The sequence below is a fragment of the Acinonyx jubatus genome, chromosome D4, assembly GCF_027475565.1.
Source record: "Acinonyx jubatus isolate Ajub_Pintada_27869175 chromosome D4, VMU_Ajub_asm_v1.0, whole genome shotgun sequence".
Taxonomy (NCBI): Eukaryota; Metazoa; Chordata; class Mammalia; order Carnivora; family Felidae; genus Acinonyx; species Acinonyx jubatus.
Window position 1 is genome coordinate 32,597,720 of NC_069391.1, and position 18,200 is coordinate 32,615,919.

General features: G+C 42.2%; 1 protein-coding gene across 3 annotated transcripts in view; it reads right to left on the minus strand.

The window, feature by feature from the left end:
• Positions 1-10,382, minus strand: part of TGFBR1 (transforming growth factor beta receptor 1) — a 57,381-nt gene extending 46,999 nt beyond the window's left edge. For 2 of the 3 annotated variants that reach the window (XM_027039538.2, XM_027039536.2), the window contains exon 1: positions 10,157-10,345. In XM_027039538.2, the coding sequence (XP_026895339.1) occupies positions 10,157-10,241 (85 nt within the window). In that variant the 5' untranslated portion in view covers positions 10,242-10,345. Of the gene's footprint in view, positions 1-10,156 lie in introns of all 3 variants that reach the window. The other variant, XM_053204884.1, reaches the window with a different exon arrangement.
• Positions 10,383-18,200: the final 7,818 nt, after the last annotated feature.

An 18,200-nucleotide genomic window follows, 5' to 3' on the forward strand; every position in this document is an offset into this window, starting at 1 on the left:
TAAAACAGCCAAAACTACTTTAACTTGTTTATTTTGGTAAAATAATTACATATAATTATTGTTGAAGGAAATCTACAATACACAATCTTGGTGTTTTTATTTAAATCTGTTGCACATTGAATAACAAAATTAAAATGTCAGTTTTTCAATTGGAGAAAGTACTCAAATCAACAGCCATGTGCTAAACAAAGAGACTCAATTAGAGCACATTATGGTTCCACTTGGGAATAAATACATCCAGAAAAAAACCAACAAAGATCACACATATATTGTGCGTGTTCATATAAATTAAAAGTCAGTTACTAATTTTCTATCTCTACATTCCTCTTCAGGCTTACCTATCTCCTCCATGTTCATTGCTCCCAAATATTAGCCCTCACTTCTAGTTTAAAAAAAGCTGTTTGTTTTTGCTTTTTCCCATGGGAGCTATTTGTATTTCAATGCATATTTAAAGATCTTATATTGTAGAAATGTAACAGGATGCCCGCACAAGGTGTCCTAGAACTATAAATACACACTATTATGTAATACGTGAGGTTCACACCTAGGAAATCTAGATGGAATGGTTATCCTGAAGCAAATGAACAAAAATAAGGAGGTTCAGCCCTGTTGATTAGAACAAGGAAACACTAGGACTGAGAAGTAAGAAAGGAAAGTGAATCTACTCAAGTCATGGACGGTGATAAACCCAAACTCTTCACTTGATTTCTCTCTCATGCCCCTTATACAAAGACTTCTATAATAGATTCTGCTCGAGAGCAGGGAGAAACTTGTTTTTCCCAATGAAATTGGCATGTTTCTAACAAAGAATATCCTTCATGGTAACATATGTGAGTATCTTTTACATGAATATTGGGGTTACTATGCATCCTACCTGTGTAAGGACACATTCTCTGAGTATGTGTGGTCTCTCCTAAAGGAAGTCATCGATCCCAACATCCATCACCCAGAAAGGAGGCAGCTCTTCAGATGGGAAACCCAAGCAAAGACACTCTCTGGACCCTGCTGTTTTGGCCCTGTTTGAAGAAAGATAAATGCCTGGCTCTATTCACTTCTGGTGGCAGTACTCAGATGATGTCTGCCAAATGGAGACAGGCCAAAAGATAAGGACATGAGGAAAATGTCTTTGTAAGCCAGCTTGAACAGTTTCATGTTGCTTTCTCTATTCATTATCCTCTAGCTTTTAGCTAAGCTTGATTTAAATGCTGCAGCCTTACATCAGCTGTTCCACTGGCATTAGCGTAAGACTAGTGTGTCCATACTTGGATCACAGCCTTTGCATGGAGAAGAAAAATGGTAGCACAACCCTCAATACATGTTGAAGAAGAAGCCTGCGAACGAGAATCAGGGCTGAGGTCCAGGAAGCCTTTACTACTTAGAGATTCTCCCTGCATTGCATCTTTGTGTCTGGGGCTCCTTATTAAGGAAGGAGGCAGCCTCCCATAAATGCTCAATAACAGGCAATGAGATGCAAACTATCAGGTTCCCTGATTGCTCTCACTGCTAGAAAACTCAGAGCTACGTATTGTGTTCAACTACAAAAGCTTTCCCCAGCTAAAAGTTATGGAGAATTGTTCTTTCTTTTCCCCTTTTATTTATTGGTTCTTATCTTTCTGGTCATTAGTTCTGATCTTACTGCATATATTTTTATTTCAAGTTTCCTAAATCCTTTCCTGGAAAACAGTCAGAGGACACAAGCCAATCACTGAATAGATTTTTCCCATACAATAAGAAAGTTACAAAATAGTGCTCCTCTCAAAGGTATGAATGCTAAAGAGTATGAATGCTATATGTTGGCCTCTCTTCTACCTCATCCAAGAACCAGAGCAGATTCTCAAGAGGTGAAAGAGAGCTTGAACGCTAATGTCAGTACAATCAGAAGATCACAAATAATTCTGAATACATATTTCTTTGGTGTTGGAGGGGGTGGAGAGAACAAAGCATGGACCTGCAATCCAGGAGGGAAGAATATCTCAGTGAACTGAGCAAGGCTCCACATCTAAGCTAGGAGTTCAGAGTCAAAATAAATACTTCACTTAAGGTGGCTTTTTAGGGCACCAGAATCAAAAAAAAAAAAAAAAAAGGAGAGAGAGAGAGAGAGAGAGAGAGAGAGAGAATGAGGTAGAAGGCAAATGCTGATAATTGTTTCTTTGCCTAAGATTCTCTCCCATTTCCAACCACATTCCAATGTTACATCTTTGCTGCCTACTGAAAAACTCCACTTGGTTATGCGACCCTCACCTCAAACTCAACATGTTCAAATCAGGTTTCATTTCCCTGTCAATCTTTCTCTCACCTAATTCCTTACTAGTTAAAAGCATTATCCAGATGTAAAAGTCCTGGAGTCATTCTTTTTTTATTTCATGGAATCCTTAATTTTTGTACTCCAACTTCCTACAACTAAGATCTACTGCCATTCAACAAATATTTACTGCGTGCCTATGATGCACCAGACACTTTCTATGCCCTTGTGATACAGTGGGAACAAAACAGAAATATCCATTTTCATAAACTTATATTCTAGTAGGAAGAGGGAAACAACAGACAGAGTAAATAAGTAAATACGGTTAAGTACAGGATCTCAGAAGGTAGTAAATGTTACAAAAAAAGAAAAAGCAGAGTAAGATAATGGCAATTTAAAAAAAGGGTGGTCAGGGTAATTCTCATTGAGAAAAAGGTGACATTTGAGCAAAGATGTGGAAGAAGTAAGGGAGGAGGCTGTGCGGATATGTGGGGAAGAGCAGAGGCAAAGGGACAGCCCTGCAAAGGCCCTACTACCAGCTCCTCCGATTTCTTTGAAATGTCATAAAAACATATCAGATTAAAACCACTCACCTGATTTTTAAGGCCCATAATTCCTTGAACCCATCCTCTAAATCATGAACCTCCACTCCTCCCTTTAAAATTCTTGGAACTTAACATGCTCCTTCTTCATATGCATCATCCTCCCCTACCTAGGAGAGCTTTCTCTCTGCCCCAATCTAAACTCTGTCCATCCCACAAGGCAGGGGATCAAGTCCTACCACTTCTATAAAGCAGTGCCTATGGCTGCTATTATTGAATCTGTATTTATCATATTTCCCAAGTAGCATATTTCTCTATTTTATTTTTTTTTAATGTTTATTTATTTTTGAGAGGGAGAGACGGACAGACACAGAGTGCAAGCCAGGGAGGGACAGAGAGAGGGAGACACAGAATTTGAAGCAGGCTCCAGGCTCTGAGCTATCAGCACAGAGCCCGATGCAGGGCTCGAACCCACGAACCGTGAGATCATGACCTGAGCCAAAGTCTGATGCTCAACTGACTGAGCCACCCAGGCACCCCCCAGGTATCATATTTCTTAAAGGAAGTCAGCCACTTTCTCTACTTCCCACTGTGTTGGTCACTACAAGCTGAAGCTCTTTGCAACTTAAAAACACTTTTATTAGCTTTGATAAACTACTGAAAGAGATAGAATGATTTTTTTAATGACTTTATTATACTAAAAAAAAAACCCATGGGGAATGGATGAGTCAAAGTGTTAATGATGGACAGTGATAGCTTTTTTCTTTTCTCTAATTCAAATTTTCAGCTATTTCAAGTCTGTGGTTATGTTACTTTAAGAAGCAAAGAGTGTGCTATGAAAACATATAAATCAATACAAATAGTGTGTGATCAACTATCATTAGACTCATCAGAGAGATTAAAATTACCTAAAAATATAAGTCAAAGACTGCAAGCATCTGAGTAACTTGCAGTTGCAAAGAGGCACACTATAATTAAGACAAGCTGAAGCAAATTCTCATGGTTGAAAAAAAAGAAGAAAAAAAAAAAACCCTTCCTGATGAAGTGACCGAAACAAGATATTTACTGTATACAAAAGCAACATGATGTGCAGGAAACAGTACACCCTCTGAAAATGTTCAAGTGCAGGTCCCACCACTTATTAACATCATGACCTCAGTTTCCTGGTCTGTAAAATGGAAACACAGAAGCTCTTCCTTTTACAAACTTTCACAGATACAAACTAAGTTCCAGTCTGAGCAAAATCCTGTTAACTCTGCCTACTGGAGTTGGTGGTAATGCACAATCATTCGAACCTCAGTGGTTGGGCTGTTACTAGCCTACAGATCTCTATCTAAAGCAGTATCTTTTTTTATAAATATATCTATGACTAAAAGATGAAAGAATATTGACATCTTTGAATAACATGTAAGATAGCTGAAAAGAATCCTGGGTTTGAACCAATGTCATCAGGGCACTTGGATGGCCCAGTCAGTTAAGTGTCTGATGCTTGATTTTGGCTCAGGTCATGATCTCATGGTTTATGAGATCGAGCCCCGTGTTGGGTTCTGTGCTGACAGCACGGAGCGTGCTTGGGATTCTCTCTCCCTCTCTCTCTGCCCCACTTGTATACATGTTCTCTCTCTCAAAATAAACATTAAAAAAAAAAAAACCAATGTCATCAAAATCTACAGTTAACTCTTGAGCATTGGTCACCAGGACCTAGTAACAAATGGACTTAAAAAAAAATCTTCTGGAAATTAACTGGTACATAAGTAAGAAACTTTTGTACTATTATACAACCAACCATCAGCGTTGGTTCTGAGAATTAAATGAGACAAGGCAGACAGAATGCCTGGCACATTCTTATCATATATTCTTTTCAGATTGATAAATGGTACATGAACCACTGAATCTTCAAGAAATGTCAAAGTAACCTGTGTGCACCCATCTCCTGCAAGTCATAATTTTTTTTTAAGTTAGAAATCATTCTTTATAATGTGTATTCTCTTAGATTGCCAAACAGGGAGTAGCTTTCCAAAAAGCCAGATATGATCTATGAAACTGGACCCACAGAAACTGGACCCAGACTTACTCCTCTCTCTCACTAGTGTTGGAGAAAGTGTCTGTCTAAAGCAAATAGCCTATAAGTCAACCAATCATTAAGTTCATATAAAAAAAGGGTAACCATAAGAAACCTACCTGCATCACCTGGGCCAAAACTGTAGAGCTAAAACTGGATCTCATTCAAAGTAGCAACAAATCTTAATGTTTATGCATAACAGTTGGATTTGATAATGAAGAAATTCAGTTAAGAAAGTCATTAATTACCCTAAGTATTAGAGTTAGGCCAGGTCAAGACAGACCATAATTTTTAAGAAAGTTTTCTCAAGCCAGTTCTATGGGACAATGCATGAAAATCTCTGAGATACATGCCAGCATCTGCCCTCAATTCCAGAAGCAGGAAGCAAAGATGTGACCCAATCACATGATAATAAACCACAGTCCATCTGTTCAGAGAACTTGCATTATGTAAGCCACAACCAAGAAAGAACAGCAAAAGGCAGACAGTTTGTCAACATGCGCAGGAGGCTCTGTGGTTTGAAGAAACATGTCCTCACATCAAAAGGGCCATCCATAAAAAAAATGGCATTTTTAAAACCCATGTCATTAGACATGAAAATATCTGATGAACTACAAAGGTACTACCAGAATGGTGTTGAGTTCAGATAACTGTTTCAACTAGGCCTAGAAGAACCTTTCAGCAAAGGTCTTCTCCACATAAGCAGCCCTCCTCAGAGGAACAAGATTTACCTCCCTCTCAATTATTTTGATCATGTCAGTTCCCTATTTAATTTCAACAAAGTAGATCATCTAAAACTCTAAACCTAGACCATGCACTGCAAGTCCTCTCAATTACATCTACTTCAATTAAACCCCAAACAGCTTTACCATCTTTTAAACTACTAAAGCCTACTCTTCTCAATCAATAAGATCTACACCAGGTCTTTTTATCAGCAATATAAAAAGGATATTGACCTTCTCTTGAGGACTTTTAAGCCCCTCCCCCACTCCATCAGAAGTCACTTTTCATAAATTCTGTAAAATTCAAGATAACTAACTTCACTTAGGTAAGTCACTCCATTAACCCTGCCCTCCCCTCCTCAAAGCCCTTCATATTTTAAAGAGCAGAAGATTTGTGGGGCGCCTGGGTGGCTCAGCCGGTTGGGCGTCCGACTTCGGCTCAGGTCATGATCTCACGGTCCGTGGGTTCGAGCCCCGCGTCGGGCTCTGTGCTGACAGCTCAGAGCCTGGAGTCCGTTTCAGATTCTGTGTCTCCCTCTCTCTCTGCCCCTCCCCTGTTCATGCTCTGTCTCTCTCTGTCTCAAAAATAAATAAACGTTAAAAATTAAAAAAAAAAAAAAAAGAGCAGAAGATTTGGAATGAGATAATCTAAATTCCTGTCTTAGTTCTGTCTGACCCTAAGAAATTCACCTAATCTCTGATGTCATTTTTTTCCCTTATAAACCAAAGGGACTTACAACTTTCAGCATTAGAATGCTTACCCCTGGTGGGCAGTCCATAATATTATTTTCCCTTATTTATCCCACTTAGATTAGCTTTCTATTTTGTTTCCATTCACATATTACAGAGTTTTCAGAATTGGGGGAAAGAAACCGTGGTAATACATCCAAACCCTGCAGTATAGAATAAAGAACTGAACTCTAAAAAGGAACTTGCCAGTCAATAAAAGCTTTGATTCCTGCCCTGGTGTAGGCCCCAGGACAGTGGGGGACACAGCTTACTACTCATCAAATCTCCCTCTCTGCCCATTTGAATTTAAGCTAACTTTCAAAGTCAGTTCAAGTCCTAAAGTGTCCAGAAAGCCTCCCCCCATTACTTCAGCCTACATTAATCATTCCCCTCTTTGACTACTTGATGCCTCTCTGCAGGGGTAATATTAAAAATATTTAACAACTGGCTCCACAGTGGTGCCAACCAATCAGAAAGGATGTCTGATCAGTCAAAACACATGTGGCCCAGTGGAAATTGGTGGCTGAACATCAATCCAGTAATATCAACACAAAATAGCAACCTCAAACTCCAATACAGCTTTCTCATCTGGTATTCAAAATCTCATGAATTAGGAAAAGTAGGTATGATCCAGAGTTTCTGTATAACTAGGGGTGAGGTTGAGACTAACAAGCAAATCTAATAACCAACTGCTTCTTTCATCACATTATGCAATTTCCATATTATATACACAGAAATGCCAATTAATATTGCATAAGCTGTACTTACATAAAACAGTATAAATACTAAAGGAAGGCTCAGTCAAGTGGAATTCACTTAATCAACAAGCATTTAAGTGGAACAGAATATAAAACACAGTGCTAGGTTCCAAAAGCATAAAGGAAAAGGCATAACCCTTGCCCTATGGGTACCTATAACACATTCAAAAGTATAGTTAAAGAACGGCACAGGAATGGTAGAAATAAACAACACAAACTGTAAGTACTATACAGTTCAAGGAAATAAAGAGTTCAGGAACTAAATCAGTACATGAAGACAGGACTGAGAACTTCTCTCCTCACATTCCCAAAAGGGGTAAAGTTAAGTATGTTGTTAAAAGGCTAAAAAGTCAAGAGTCAGTGGGAAAACAGAAATCACCGGAATTGAGGGTTTACAGTAGTAACGAGTTGAGACTCTTTGGTTGAATACTCAGAGATGGCTTCAATCATAAGCCTCAAGTATTGCTCTAACTGCTGAATACAAATGGAAAATCTTGTAAACCCTTTGTGAGGATGGCTGAGGAAGATTAGCTTGGCAATAGCCTATAGAAAAGCCTAGAGGAGAGAAACTAGAAAGCAACTTAGAGTCAAGGGATAACAGGCAGGGCTAAACTAATGGCTGCACACAAAGAAAAGAAGAGACATTCGAGAAGCATTTATGGAGGAGTGCTTGGGTGGCTCAGTTGGTTAAGCATCTGACTCTTGATTTACGTTCAGATCATAATCTCACAGATCTCACAGTTCTCGGGATCAAGCCCCTCATCATGCTATGCACTGACAGCACAGAGCCTGCTTGGGATTCTCTTCCTCCCTCTCTGCCTCTCCCCGGCTGGCTCATGCTCTCACACGCTCTCTCTCTCTCTCTCACTCAAAATAAATCAATAAACTTAACAACAACAACAAAAAAAGAGTTGGGGGTTTTAGGCATGTTTTCAAAGAAAAAACTTACACGATGGCAGAAAGGAAACCAGACTCTCACACGGGATATATATGTGGACATACTGGTATGGTACTAATCTGTGTACTAGGGACAGGGAACCAATTTCCCTAGAGAAATCTGTTAAAGAGAGGAGAAGCTGGGCAGAGAAATACAAAACTGATGGATACCCAGACAATAAGGAATAACTGCAACGTCTTAAAAAGGAAGCTAAATTATAAATTTAAAAGTGCATTTGAGCTGCTTCAGAATCGATGAAAGATCAACATAAACAAGCGTGGGCAGACCAGTTGAGGGAGTCTAGACTACAGACTAACGGCACCAGGATCAACTTTGTGCTGTATGCACACCAGTGTAGTCTGGAAGCTTCTCCCCAGCATGGACTGAGCACTGTTCTGGATGCTAATTAAGTCCAATATTGTCAAGTGAATACATGAACACTTAGTGTGCTGGGTAGGCTAGGTGGAAAGAGTAAAGTATGCTATTCGAATTATTAGTGCTGTAGAAATGTTACCTTTGCTTGATACCTGACTATGGATTCTCCTACCTGTCCACATATTTACCTTGCCCCCACTCCTTAGGCCATTGTCAGAAAACCAGCATTTCCTCTAATGTAGGCCCAGTATGAAGGGATTCCAGGAATGGACTAGGTAGGCATCAGAAAAAAGCCAACCGGATTTTCATAGTGTGAAGACAAAACCAAAAAGGTAATCATAAAGACCAAGTGCTCATTAGAGGACTGAAAAGAAATATGGGCTACGTCAGACAGGTGTATATATTAAGGCATATAGGTTCTGGAAAGACTGAACTCTGGGTGGAAATCCTAACTCCAGCTCTTAGTAACTAAGTACTTAACCTAACCTGTTTGAAACTCAGTGTTCTCATCTATAACATGGGGCAAATGCCACAAGGCCTGAGGGTTTCATTGTGAGAACTGGATAATGTACTTTATGCATCTACATCATGGTAAGCTTTTAACAGACAGTAGCTATTACTCATAATTGACACTCTCATTCTTGAGTTGTTTGTTTTTTAAAACATTTGGTATTCAATTTTAGAAACAGAAATGTACTTTCAATGTAATTTAGTTTCTAACACTAAGGATTCTATATTTTAGTTTCTAGTATTTTAGTCTGGATGTTAACAAAGTTTTTCACTGTTCCTTCCACGGAAGTAGGTTATTGCCACATATCCCATCCTGACTTCATATTTTGGAAAAAAAGGAGCAAACAAACATTCTCCCTTGAAAACCAAAGTACACAGAGACTACTGATTCAAACTACTGTCACTCAAGAAAAGGAACATCACTAGCGATGTTCCTTCGAGGAAATAAAAGCGTTTGATCAATTCGGAGTCATTCCCATTCAAACATTCCAAACCCCGCAGAGTGAGCAAACGTTCAAGTTTCTACTACGAAAACAATCTGTAGCCTTCTGGTTACTGGATTCACTTCAACACTTCCCAGACGCACCAAAGAAGAAACATTCCGCACATCTTCGTGCCTCCTTCTTCTCACACAAAGCTTCGCGGCTCCCCCTTCCAAGAGCCACCCCCGGCTGGGGAAACAGCCCCTCTCTCGGCGGGGTCGGGCCGGTGCCCAAAACCAGGGCACCCCCATGACCCGGGGGTCTCCCCCACACGTCGCCCCCTCCCACCGCTCGGCAGGCTCAGAGTTCATACCCCGCCCGGGAAACCTCCGGCGACCCCAACCCCGCCCCGGGCCCCGAGAACCTCGTGCGACCCTCCCGCTCGGGGTGGGGCGCCCAGACAACGCCACAAGGCGCCCGGGCTCCTCCAGGCCCGGCCGGCCGCACACCACCTCCGGCCCTCGGCCCGCGCCCCCTGGCTCCCCGCAAGGCAGTCCGGCCCTCCGACCGCTCCGCCCGACGCCACCTCCCCCGGGGAGCTGGGAGCAGGGGCGGCCGCCCGCTGCCCGGCACGTCCACCCGCGCCCAGACACACGCCCCCGCCCCGCCCCGCCCCGCCCGCGCTCCCCGCCCGTGATTCGCGTGGCGGCCGCCAGGCCAGGCCAGCCGGGCCCCGGCCCGGCGCCGCCACCTGCGCCCCCGGCCCCGCGCCATGTTTGAGAAAGAGAGGTAGCGAGCCAGAGGCCGGGCCCGGCCCGCGCGCCCCGCAGCCGCCCGCCAGCCCTGCCGCCGCTCACCCGTCGCCCCCGGGGCCAGCGTCGCCGCCGCCGCCAGCACGAGGAGGAGCAGCCGGGGACGCGGAGCAGCGGCCGCCGCCTCCATGGTCCCGCCGCCACCGCCTGTGGCCCGGTCCGGCCCGGCCGCCGCCTCGCCTGAGCAAGCCCTGCCTCGCCCCACCTCCCGCCGCCGCGGCGGCCTCGCTCCGGCCCTTTGTAACTGCTCCGGGGCTGCGCGTCCATTGGCTGGCGGGCTCCCGCCGGCCCCGCCTCCCGGCTGTCTGCGAGCGGCCAAGCGGGACCAATCCCGGAGCCCCGCCCACGGGCTCGCTGGACAGCCAATCCGCAGCCGCGGGCGCCGGCCTCTGACCACGCCCCCAGACTCCCTGGGGGCCGTGCTGCCAGACCCCTGCCCCAGCTCGAGCCGCTCCCTGCCTGGAGGAGGCCGGGTAGCGGCAGGGTCTAGCGAGCCCTGCCCTGGCTTAGCCTCCAGCCCCGGAGGGCGAGGGTTGCACGAGAGGTGTGTCTGGGTGTGAGTCGCTTTCGGAAAAAGGCTGTGGCAGCTCTAACGCTCTTCTCTTGTAGCCTTCTCTCAGCACCTAAGATCTAGCACTGACCCCAACCCCACCCCGATCCCCCCTTCATGGCCCTGCACCACCAATCCTCAACACAGTCGCCCAGATCTGCGGTCGTCAGGCAGGCTTCAACTTCCATTTCCCAAATCCAAGCTTCAACTTTCAACAGCCCGCCCCCCAAGTCCTTCCTCCGTGCCTTTGATATATGACTCAGTCTTCTCCTCCCGCTGTCAGTGTCTAACCCCAACCTAGCCCACCACTCAAATTCCAGGCCCTGAAAGTCCTCAAATCCTGGTCTCAGATCTCAGACCTAGACTTCAGATCCTGAGCTCCGACACACCCCCGAAGAGCCTCTCTCCTTTCGGAACTCAGAGCAGACCCAGAACGGGTTCCAAACCACACTCCTTTCTGACCTCCTCCTGATCCAGGTGGGAAAGGGAAGGTTCCCACCCCCACCCCCGAAGAAGGAGGACTTCCCTTCTTAGCACGCAGCACTCCTCCCGTGGCGGAGGGGGCGTAGTTAATACTTTGACTTGCCTCTGACACGCCTGCACAATAATTCTGAGGTGTCACTAGAAACCCAAATAAACTCGGCTACGTTTTCATTCTGAATTCCTAATTTACTGTGAGACGCTCCACCCACCTTCCCTCTGGGACACCAAAATGAGCTCCAGATTTGTAATTCTTCCTGTCAGACTAGTCCTCTCTTCAGACACAAACACAGCCGAGGAGGCTGTTACATAGAACAGAGAACATTTTTCCACAGGACCTTTTAAGGAGAAAATTTTATTTTCTGTGTGATTTGAGCTTGGAATTAAATAAACCTTGGTGGCAGGAATCAGAATCACCCTCCAGCATCAATTTGTAAATTAGCGCTACTCCTCGCTGAGCACTTTACCTGCCAGTAAAGACTTCCCTCCCGAGCTGTAAAAGGGTAGGTAGGGTGTTGGAGTGGAGATCTGAGACCCTCCCCATTCCCCTCCTGAACAGGATACTTATTTGAGCAAGTCAGTTAACCTTTCCGAGTCTCCATGTCTTCATCTGTAAAATGGAAACAATACCTCCTCTTTAGTGAGAGGATGTAAGATTGGGGGTTCTTCTCCCCCTCCTTCAAGCTTTACTTCTAGGCCCTCCCTCCAGCCACTGCTCTCTGACAAGTAAGCTAGGGTTCTACACTGAACCGCCGACCTAGGGATGCAGGTACTACCAAAAACAAAGCAGAGGCTGCCCTCTTGGGCAGCTGGAGAAAGCCAGTAACAAGTTCTCCTCTGGCTCCCTGCAGCGGGCAGACCAAGCAGGGAAAGACTGCCACTGGCTGGCTCTGGTCCCCATCTGCTCTCTCAGTTCCAGTTTCTTCCATGGAGATGTGGTGGGGTAGGGGTCTTGTGATACCATGGGGTCTGTTAGACTGATTTTTCAGGACTCTATTCTCAGTGTCTTCCATGAAAGCTCAGGAGACATTTATTCTAAGAATGAATAAATGAATGAATGAATGATTCAACCCAGACAAGTGAAGTGTCCCCTCATCGGGTTCTCTCATTAGATTCTTCATCTCTAAAATGGAAATATTATACCTACCCCATTTATAAACAAAAGGGATTGAATCACCTATCTTGAGCCCCTTAAATGATGTAATGTGTCTGGAACAGTGTCTAGAACACAGTAAATACATTTTTTTAGGACATAGTAAATATTTAGTTAATGCCATTTCCTTTGCCCAGCCCCTTCCGGCTCTGTTTGATTCTAATCAGCATTCATTTCTGTTAACCTGTACCTTCGCCTTACAGAGCCTCAGTTAATCAGTGTCAGATTATTTTCTATGACACACTTCCAGTTCCTTAATATTTTCCATGGAACTGAGAGTCTTCATTAGAAAACTGAGGAACAGGAAGGAGAAACATACTATTTTTAAATTTTATTTTCCTGATATTAGGAGGAAATTTCCATGAGCATGGATCCATAAATAAACTACATGGGAATGGAACAATAAATGATAAGTTTAAAATCATGGTTCTCAAACTTTAAAATGTCTTCAAATTAGCTGGAGAACTTTAAAAAATGCAGATTCCTGGGTATCAGCCCCAGAGAGTCTGTATCAGTTCATCTGAAGGAGGTCCAGGAGACAAAGACCCCGGTGACTCTGCTGCCGGTGTCACCAGGCCACACTTCAAAAGACACTGGTTTGGAAAATGTTGCCCTGAAATTTAAGAAATAAAAATGCATATACTTATTTCACCTTTTGAGAAAGGGAGAGCAATGGAAGAAGCCTCTGGCTTTGGAGGCCTGCAGACCCTAGCTGGAATTCTGACTCTGCCATTTATCAGATGTAGGATGCGTGTACACACCATGATTTCTCTGAGACTTCACATTCCCCGGTGTAAAATGGAATAATGATACTGACTCATATATTTGTTGTAAGGTCTAAATGAGCTCTTGCACATGGAGAATCTCCCATAACTGTTAATTCCCGTCGCAGACTCTATAGGCTCTGAAAAAGGCTTGTTACTCCATCTTGATTTCATGGGGAAGAAACTGACAACCAGCCCCCAGCAAGTCAGCTTCAGAGCCAGGACTAAGAGACTCTTACTCCAATGCCTTGTCCTCTGCACAATGCTACCGCTCAGTCTTTATGACAAATACATTGTTTGCTTTTCCTTTTGGATTATTCCCTCAAGATGTTTTCTCCCAAGTAGAGAGCAGAGACAGCCAGTTGCCTAAACTACATCCATTCCTACATTCACCTTATAACAGAATCCTCATTTTGGGGGGAGGGGGGAACAGTTCACCTGGCTAAAAATCTTAATTTCCCAGGCTCCTGGCACTTAGATATGACCATGTGACAGAGTTCTGCCCAGTGAAACATAAGAAGTCTACCAGGTAGAGTTCTTGGAATGATACTGTTTTCCCCATAAAACAGAGATAGACTCTTCACATTCTTATCTTCTTTCTGCCCAGAGCACAGTTGCAATGCCTGGAGGTACAGCAGCCATTTTGTGAGCATAAGGATGATGGTCACTACTAGGAATAGTAGAGCGAAAAATGGAGAGAGTCTGGGTCCTTGATAAATTCCTTGAGCAACTGTGCCAGCTCTAAATGCTTACAAATGAAGTTCATATTACATGAAAAAAATAAACATCTTTTTTTCACCTTAAAACACTTCAATTCTAGTCGTATGCTAACTATTGTATATTTTGTTTCTATCTTATTTTTTAACTTACAAGCTATTATTGATTTGTGCCATTATCTATTACTAACTCCTGGGTTCCTAACTGAATATCAAATCACCTCAAAATTTAGTGGCTTAGAATAATAACCATATATTATTTCTCAGGAGACTGTAGGTAGGCTGCGCTGTTTTTCTCAGCCTAGGCCAATTTAAGCAGATTGCAGCTGAGCTCACATATGAGTCTGCTGTCAGGGGGCAGGTCAGCTGGGAGTTGAACACATCTAATGGTTTAGATCAGCTCCTTTATGTGGTTTTTCATTCTGTAGCAGGATAGCCTACTTTTGTTAACATGACAGTTCAGGGATCCAAGATGATGAATGGCGGTTTACAACTGGCACATCATTTCTGCCACATCCCATTGGTTTGGGCATGAATTAGGCCAGACCCAAATTCAAAGGGTGGGGAAATAGAATCTACCTCTTCATAAAAAGAGCTGCAAAATCACATTGCAAAGGTGTGTGGATACCAAGAGAGAAATAATGTGGCCATTTTTGCAAACACTTTTTACCACTTTTTCTGATCTTTACTTTTTTTTTTTTTTTTAATCCCTAGCGTTTCCATCTCAAATCACTTTAATTCTGCCTGAAGTATATCCTTTCAAATTCCCTTTGGTGAGAGTCGACTCTGTAGCAAACAATTTTAGTTTTCATTTGACCGAGATGACAACATTTAATCCTTATTTTGGGGCAGTGTGTTCACTGGACATAGAATTCTAGATGCGTAATTGTTTTCTTTCAACAATCAAAGCTATCCTTCCACTGTTTCTGGCTTCCGTTGTTGTGTATGTGAAATCAGATGTTAGTCTGTTTCTCCTTTGTAGGTACTTGGTCTTTCCTTTCTACTTTTTTCGAATAGACTTTATTTTTTCTAAATAAAAATATTTATAAATAAATATTATGAATAATAAATAAAACATTTATTTTTTAGGTTCACAGCAAAATTGAGGATAAATTACATAGAGTTCCCATATATTCCCTGTCTCTTCCCAGGCACAGCCTCCCCCACTATTCATATCCTCCATCAGAGTGGTACTTTTTTTATAATCAATAAACCTGCACTGACCACGTCATTATCACCCAAAGTCCATAACTTCCATTAGAATTCATTCCTTGTGTTGTACATTCTAGGGGTTTTAACAAATGTTTAATGGCATATGTCTACCACCCAAGTATCATACAAACTAGTTTCACAGCAGATTCTGTGCTCAGCCTACTTGTCTCTCCCTCCCCCTAACCCTTGGCAATCACCAATTTTTTACTATCTCCATAATTTTGCCTCTTCCAGAATGTCATATAGTCAGAATCAAACTGTAGCCTTTTAAGATTGGCTTCTTTCACTTAGTAATATGCATTTAAGTTTTCTCCATATCTTTTCATGGCTTGATGCTTCATTTCCATTTAGCGCTGAATAATATTCTGTTCTATAGATTTAGTAGAGTTTATTTATCCATTCAACCCCTGAAGGATGTCTTGGTTGCTTCCAAGTTTGGGCAATTACGGATGAAATGCTATAAACATCCGTGTGCAAGTTTTTGTGTGGACATAAGTTTTCAACTCATTTGGGTAAATGCCAAAGAGCATGATTGCTGGATCATATGATAAGAGTATGTTTAGCTTTGTAAGGAACCGCCAAACTGTCTTCCAAAGTGGTTGTACCATTTTGCATTCCCACTAGCAATGAATGCGAGTCCTATTGCTCCATATCTGGCTGCTTTTATTTAACTGAATTTTTCATCCCTAGAAGTTTCATTTGGGTCTTTTAAAAATCTTTATTTCTCCTCTCATTATGTCCACATTTTTCTTTACATCCCTAAATATCTGAAGCATATTTACAATAGCTGTTTTAACGTACTTGTTGGTTAATTCCATCTTCTGTGCCTGTTTCTGTTTACTGATATTTTGGGCTCACATTTTCCTGCCGCTTTTTATGTCTAGCGACTTTTTATTGGATGCCAGACATTGTAAATTTTAGGGTATGGAATGCTTTATTTTCCTGAGGAGTCATGATCTTTTCCTGACAGTGAGTTAAGTTACTTGCAGATTAGTTTCACCCTTCAGAGGCTTATTTTAAAACTCCTTTAGGACAAGTCCAAAATAACTATTATTTTAAGACTAATTGTGCATCATTTAGAAGGTGTGTTCTCTCTGGGATCTCTGCTAAATGCTCTATATATTCTACAAGGTCTCTCTACTCTGGCTGGAGAGGACTCAATTCCTGAGCTCATCTGAACTCTGAGAATCTGTTTTATAGCTTCTCAGTAATTTTTCTGTTTTCCAAAGTTGTTCTTGCCAGCCTTGTGGGGGTCTCACTCTCTGCGTGCATAGGTTAGTATTCAGCCAAAAAGTCAAAAGGACCCCAATGTGGATTTCTCAAACTGTCTGTAGAACTCCTTCCTCACCAGAGCTCTGCCTTGCAGATTCTAGCAGCTGTGGGGTCCCTGAGCTCTGATCTCGAGCTCCTCAAATCAGAGGAAATGCTGGGCAACTGTGTTTGTTATTCATTTACATATCATCTTCTGTGAAGTGCCTGTCCAACTCTCTTGCTCAAGTCTTATATTTATAGGGGTTACCTGTATAATCTGGATATGAGGCCATTGCCAAATGTGTATATAGTAAATATGTTTTGCTCTGTTATTTTACTGATGTTGTTTTAAAAGTGCAGCAGTTTTCATTATTCCTCTTTTATAGATAGTTCTTTCTGTGTTCTGTCTAGAAAAAAATTGTCTACCCTCAACCACAAAGATAGTCCTCTTCATTTTCTTCAAGTTGCTTTAAAGTTTTAGCGTTTACACTTAAGTCTTTAAGCTACCTTGAATGAACTCTTGTGTAAGATGTGAGGTATGAGTCAAGGTTTAGTTTTTTCCATACTGACATTCCATTGACCATACTGACATTCAGTATGATTTGCTGAAACAAGTTTGCCTCCCCTTTTAAACTACATTGGTACCTTTGTCAAAAATTATGTGACTGTATATTTGTCAGTTTATTCCTGGACTCTTTTCTTTTACATTGGTCTAATCGTCTATCTTAATGCCAGTGTCACTCTCCTGATTACTGTATTTTATGGGAAGTTTTAAAATCATGTAGAGTTTGCCTCCCAACTTTGTTCTTCTTCACCATTGTGTTGCCTACTGTAAGAAGTACATTGTAAGGATAGCTTGTCAATATCCACAAAAAAGCCTGCTGGAATTCTTACTGAAGTTGCATTGAAACTGTAAATTCAGATTCTGGGAGAACGGACGTCTTTCTAATGTTGATCATTCTAATCTGTATGCATGGTATATGTCTCCATCTCCTCAGGTCTTTGATTTCTCTCAACCAATGTTTTATAGTTTTTGTTGGTAGAGGTCATTCATAACACTTGTTCAATTTATTTCCAGCTACATTTTTACGTTATTATAAATGAATTTCATTTTCTAATTGCTTCCGTTAAGTTTTCTAAAATGTTTAATTTTAATTCTAGTTAGCTAACATACTGTATTATATTAGTGTCAGGTGTGTAATGCAGTGGTTCAACAATGCTATACATGGCCTGGTGCTCATCACAAGCATGCTCCTTAATCTTCATCACCCATTTCACCCATCCCTCCACCCACCTCCCCTCTGGTAACCATCAGTTTGTTCTCTGTAATCACGAATCTGGTTTTTGGGTTGTTTCTTTTTTTCTTTGCTCCTTTGTTTTCTTTCTTAAATTCCACATGTAAGTAAAATCATATGGTATTTATCTTCCTCTGACTATTTCACTTAGCAGTGTACTCTCTAGGTCCATCCACGTTGTTGCAAATGGCAAGATTTCACTCTTTTTTATGGCTGAGTAATATTGCAATATATCTCAATCTCTATCTATCTATCTATCTACCTATATATCTATCTACACACACACACACGCGCGCGCGCACCCTGCAACTTCTTTATCCATTCATCTATCAATGGGCATTTGAGCTGCTTGCATAATATGGCTATGGTAAATAAGGCTGCAATAAACATAGGGGTGCATGTATCCCTTTGAATTAGTGTTTTTGTATTTTGGCAGTAGGTACCCAGTAGCGCAATTACTGAGTCATAGGGGAGTTCTATTTTTAACTTTTTGAGGGACCTCCATACTGTTTTCCACAGTGGCTGCACCAATTTGCATTCCCGCCAACAGTGCACGAGAGTTCCTTTTTCTCCACGTCCTTGCCAACACCTGGTGTTTCTTGTGTTGTTGATTTCAGCCATTCTGACAGGTGTGAAGTGATATCTCATTGTAGTTTTTGATTTGCATT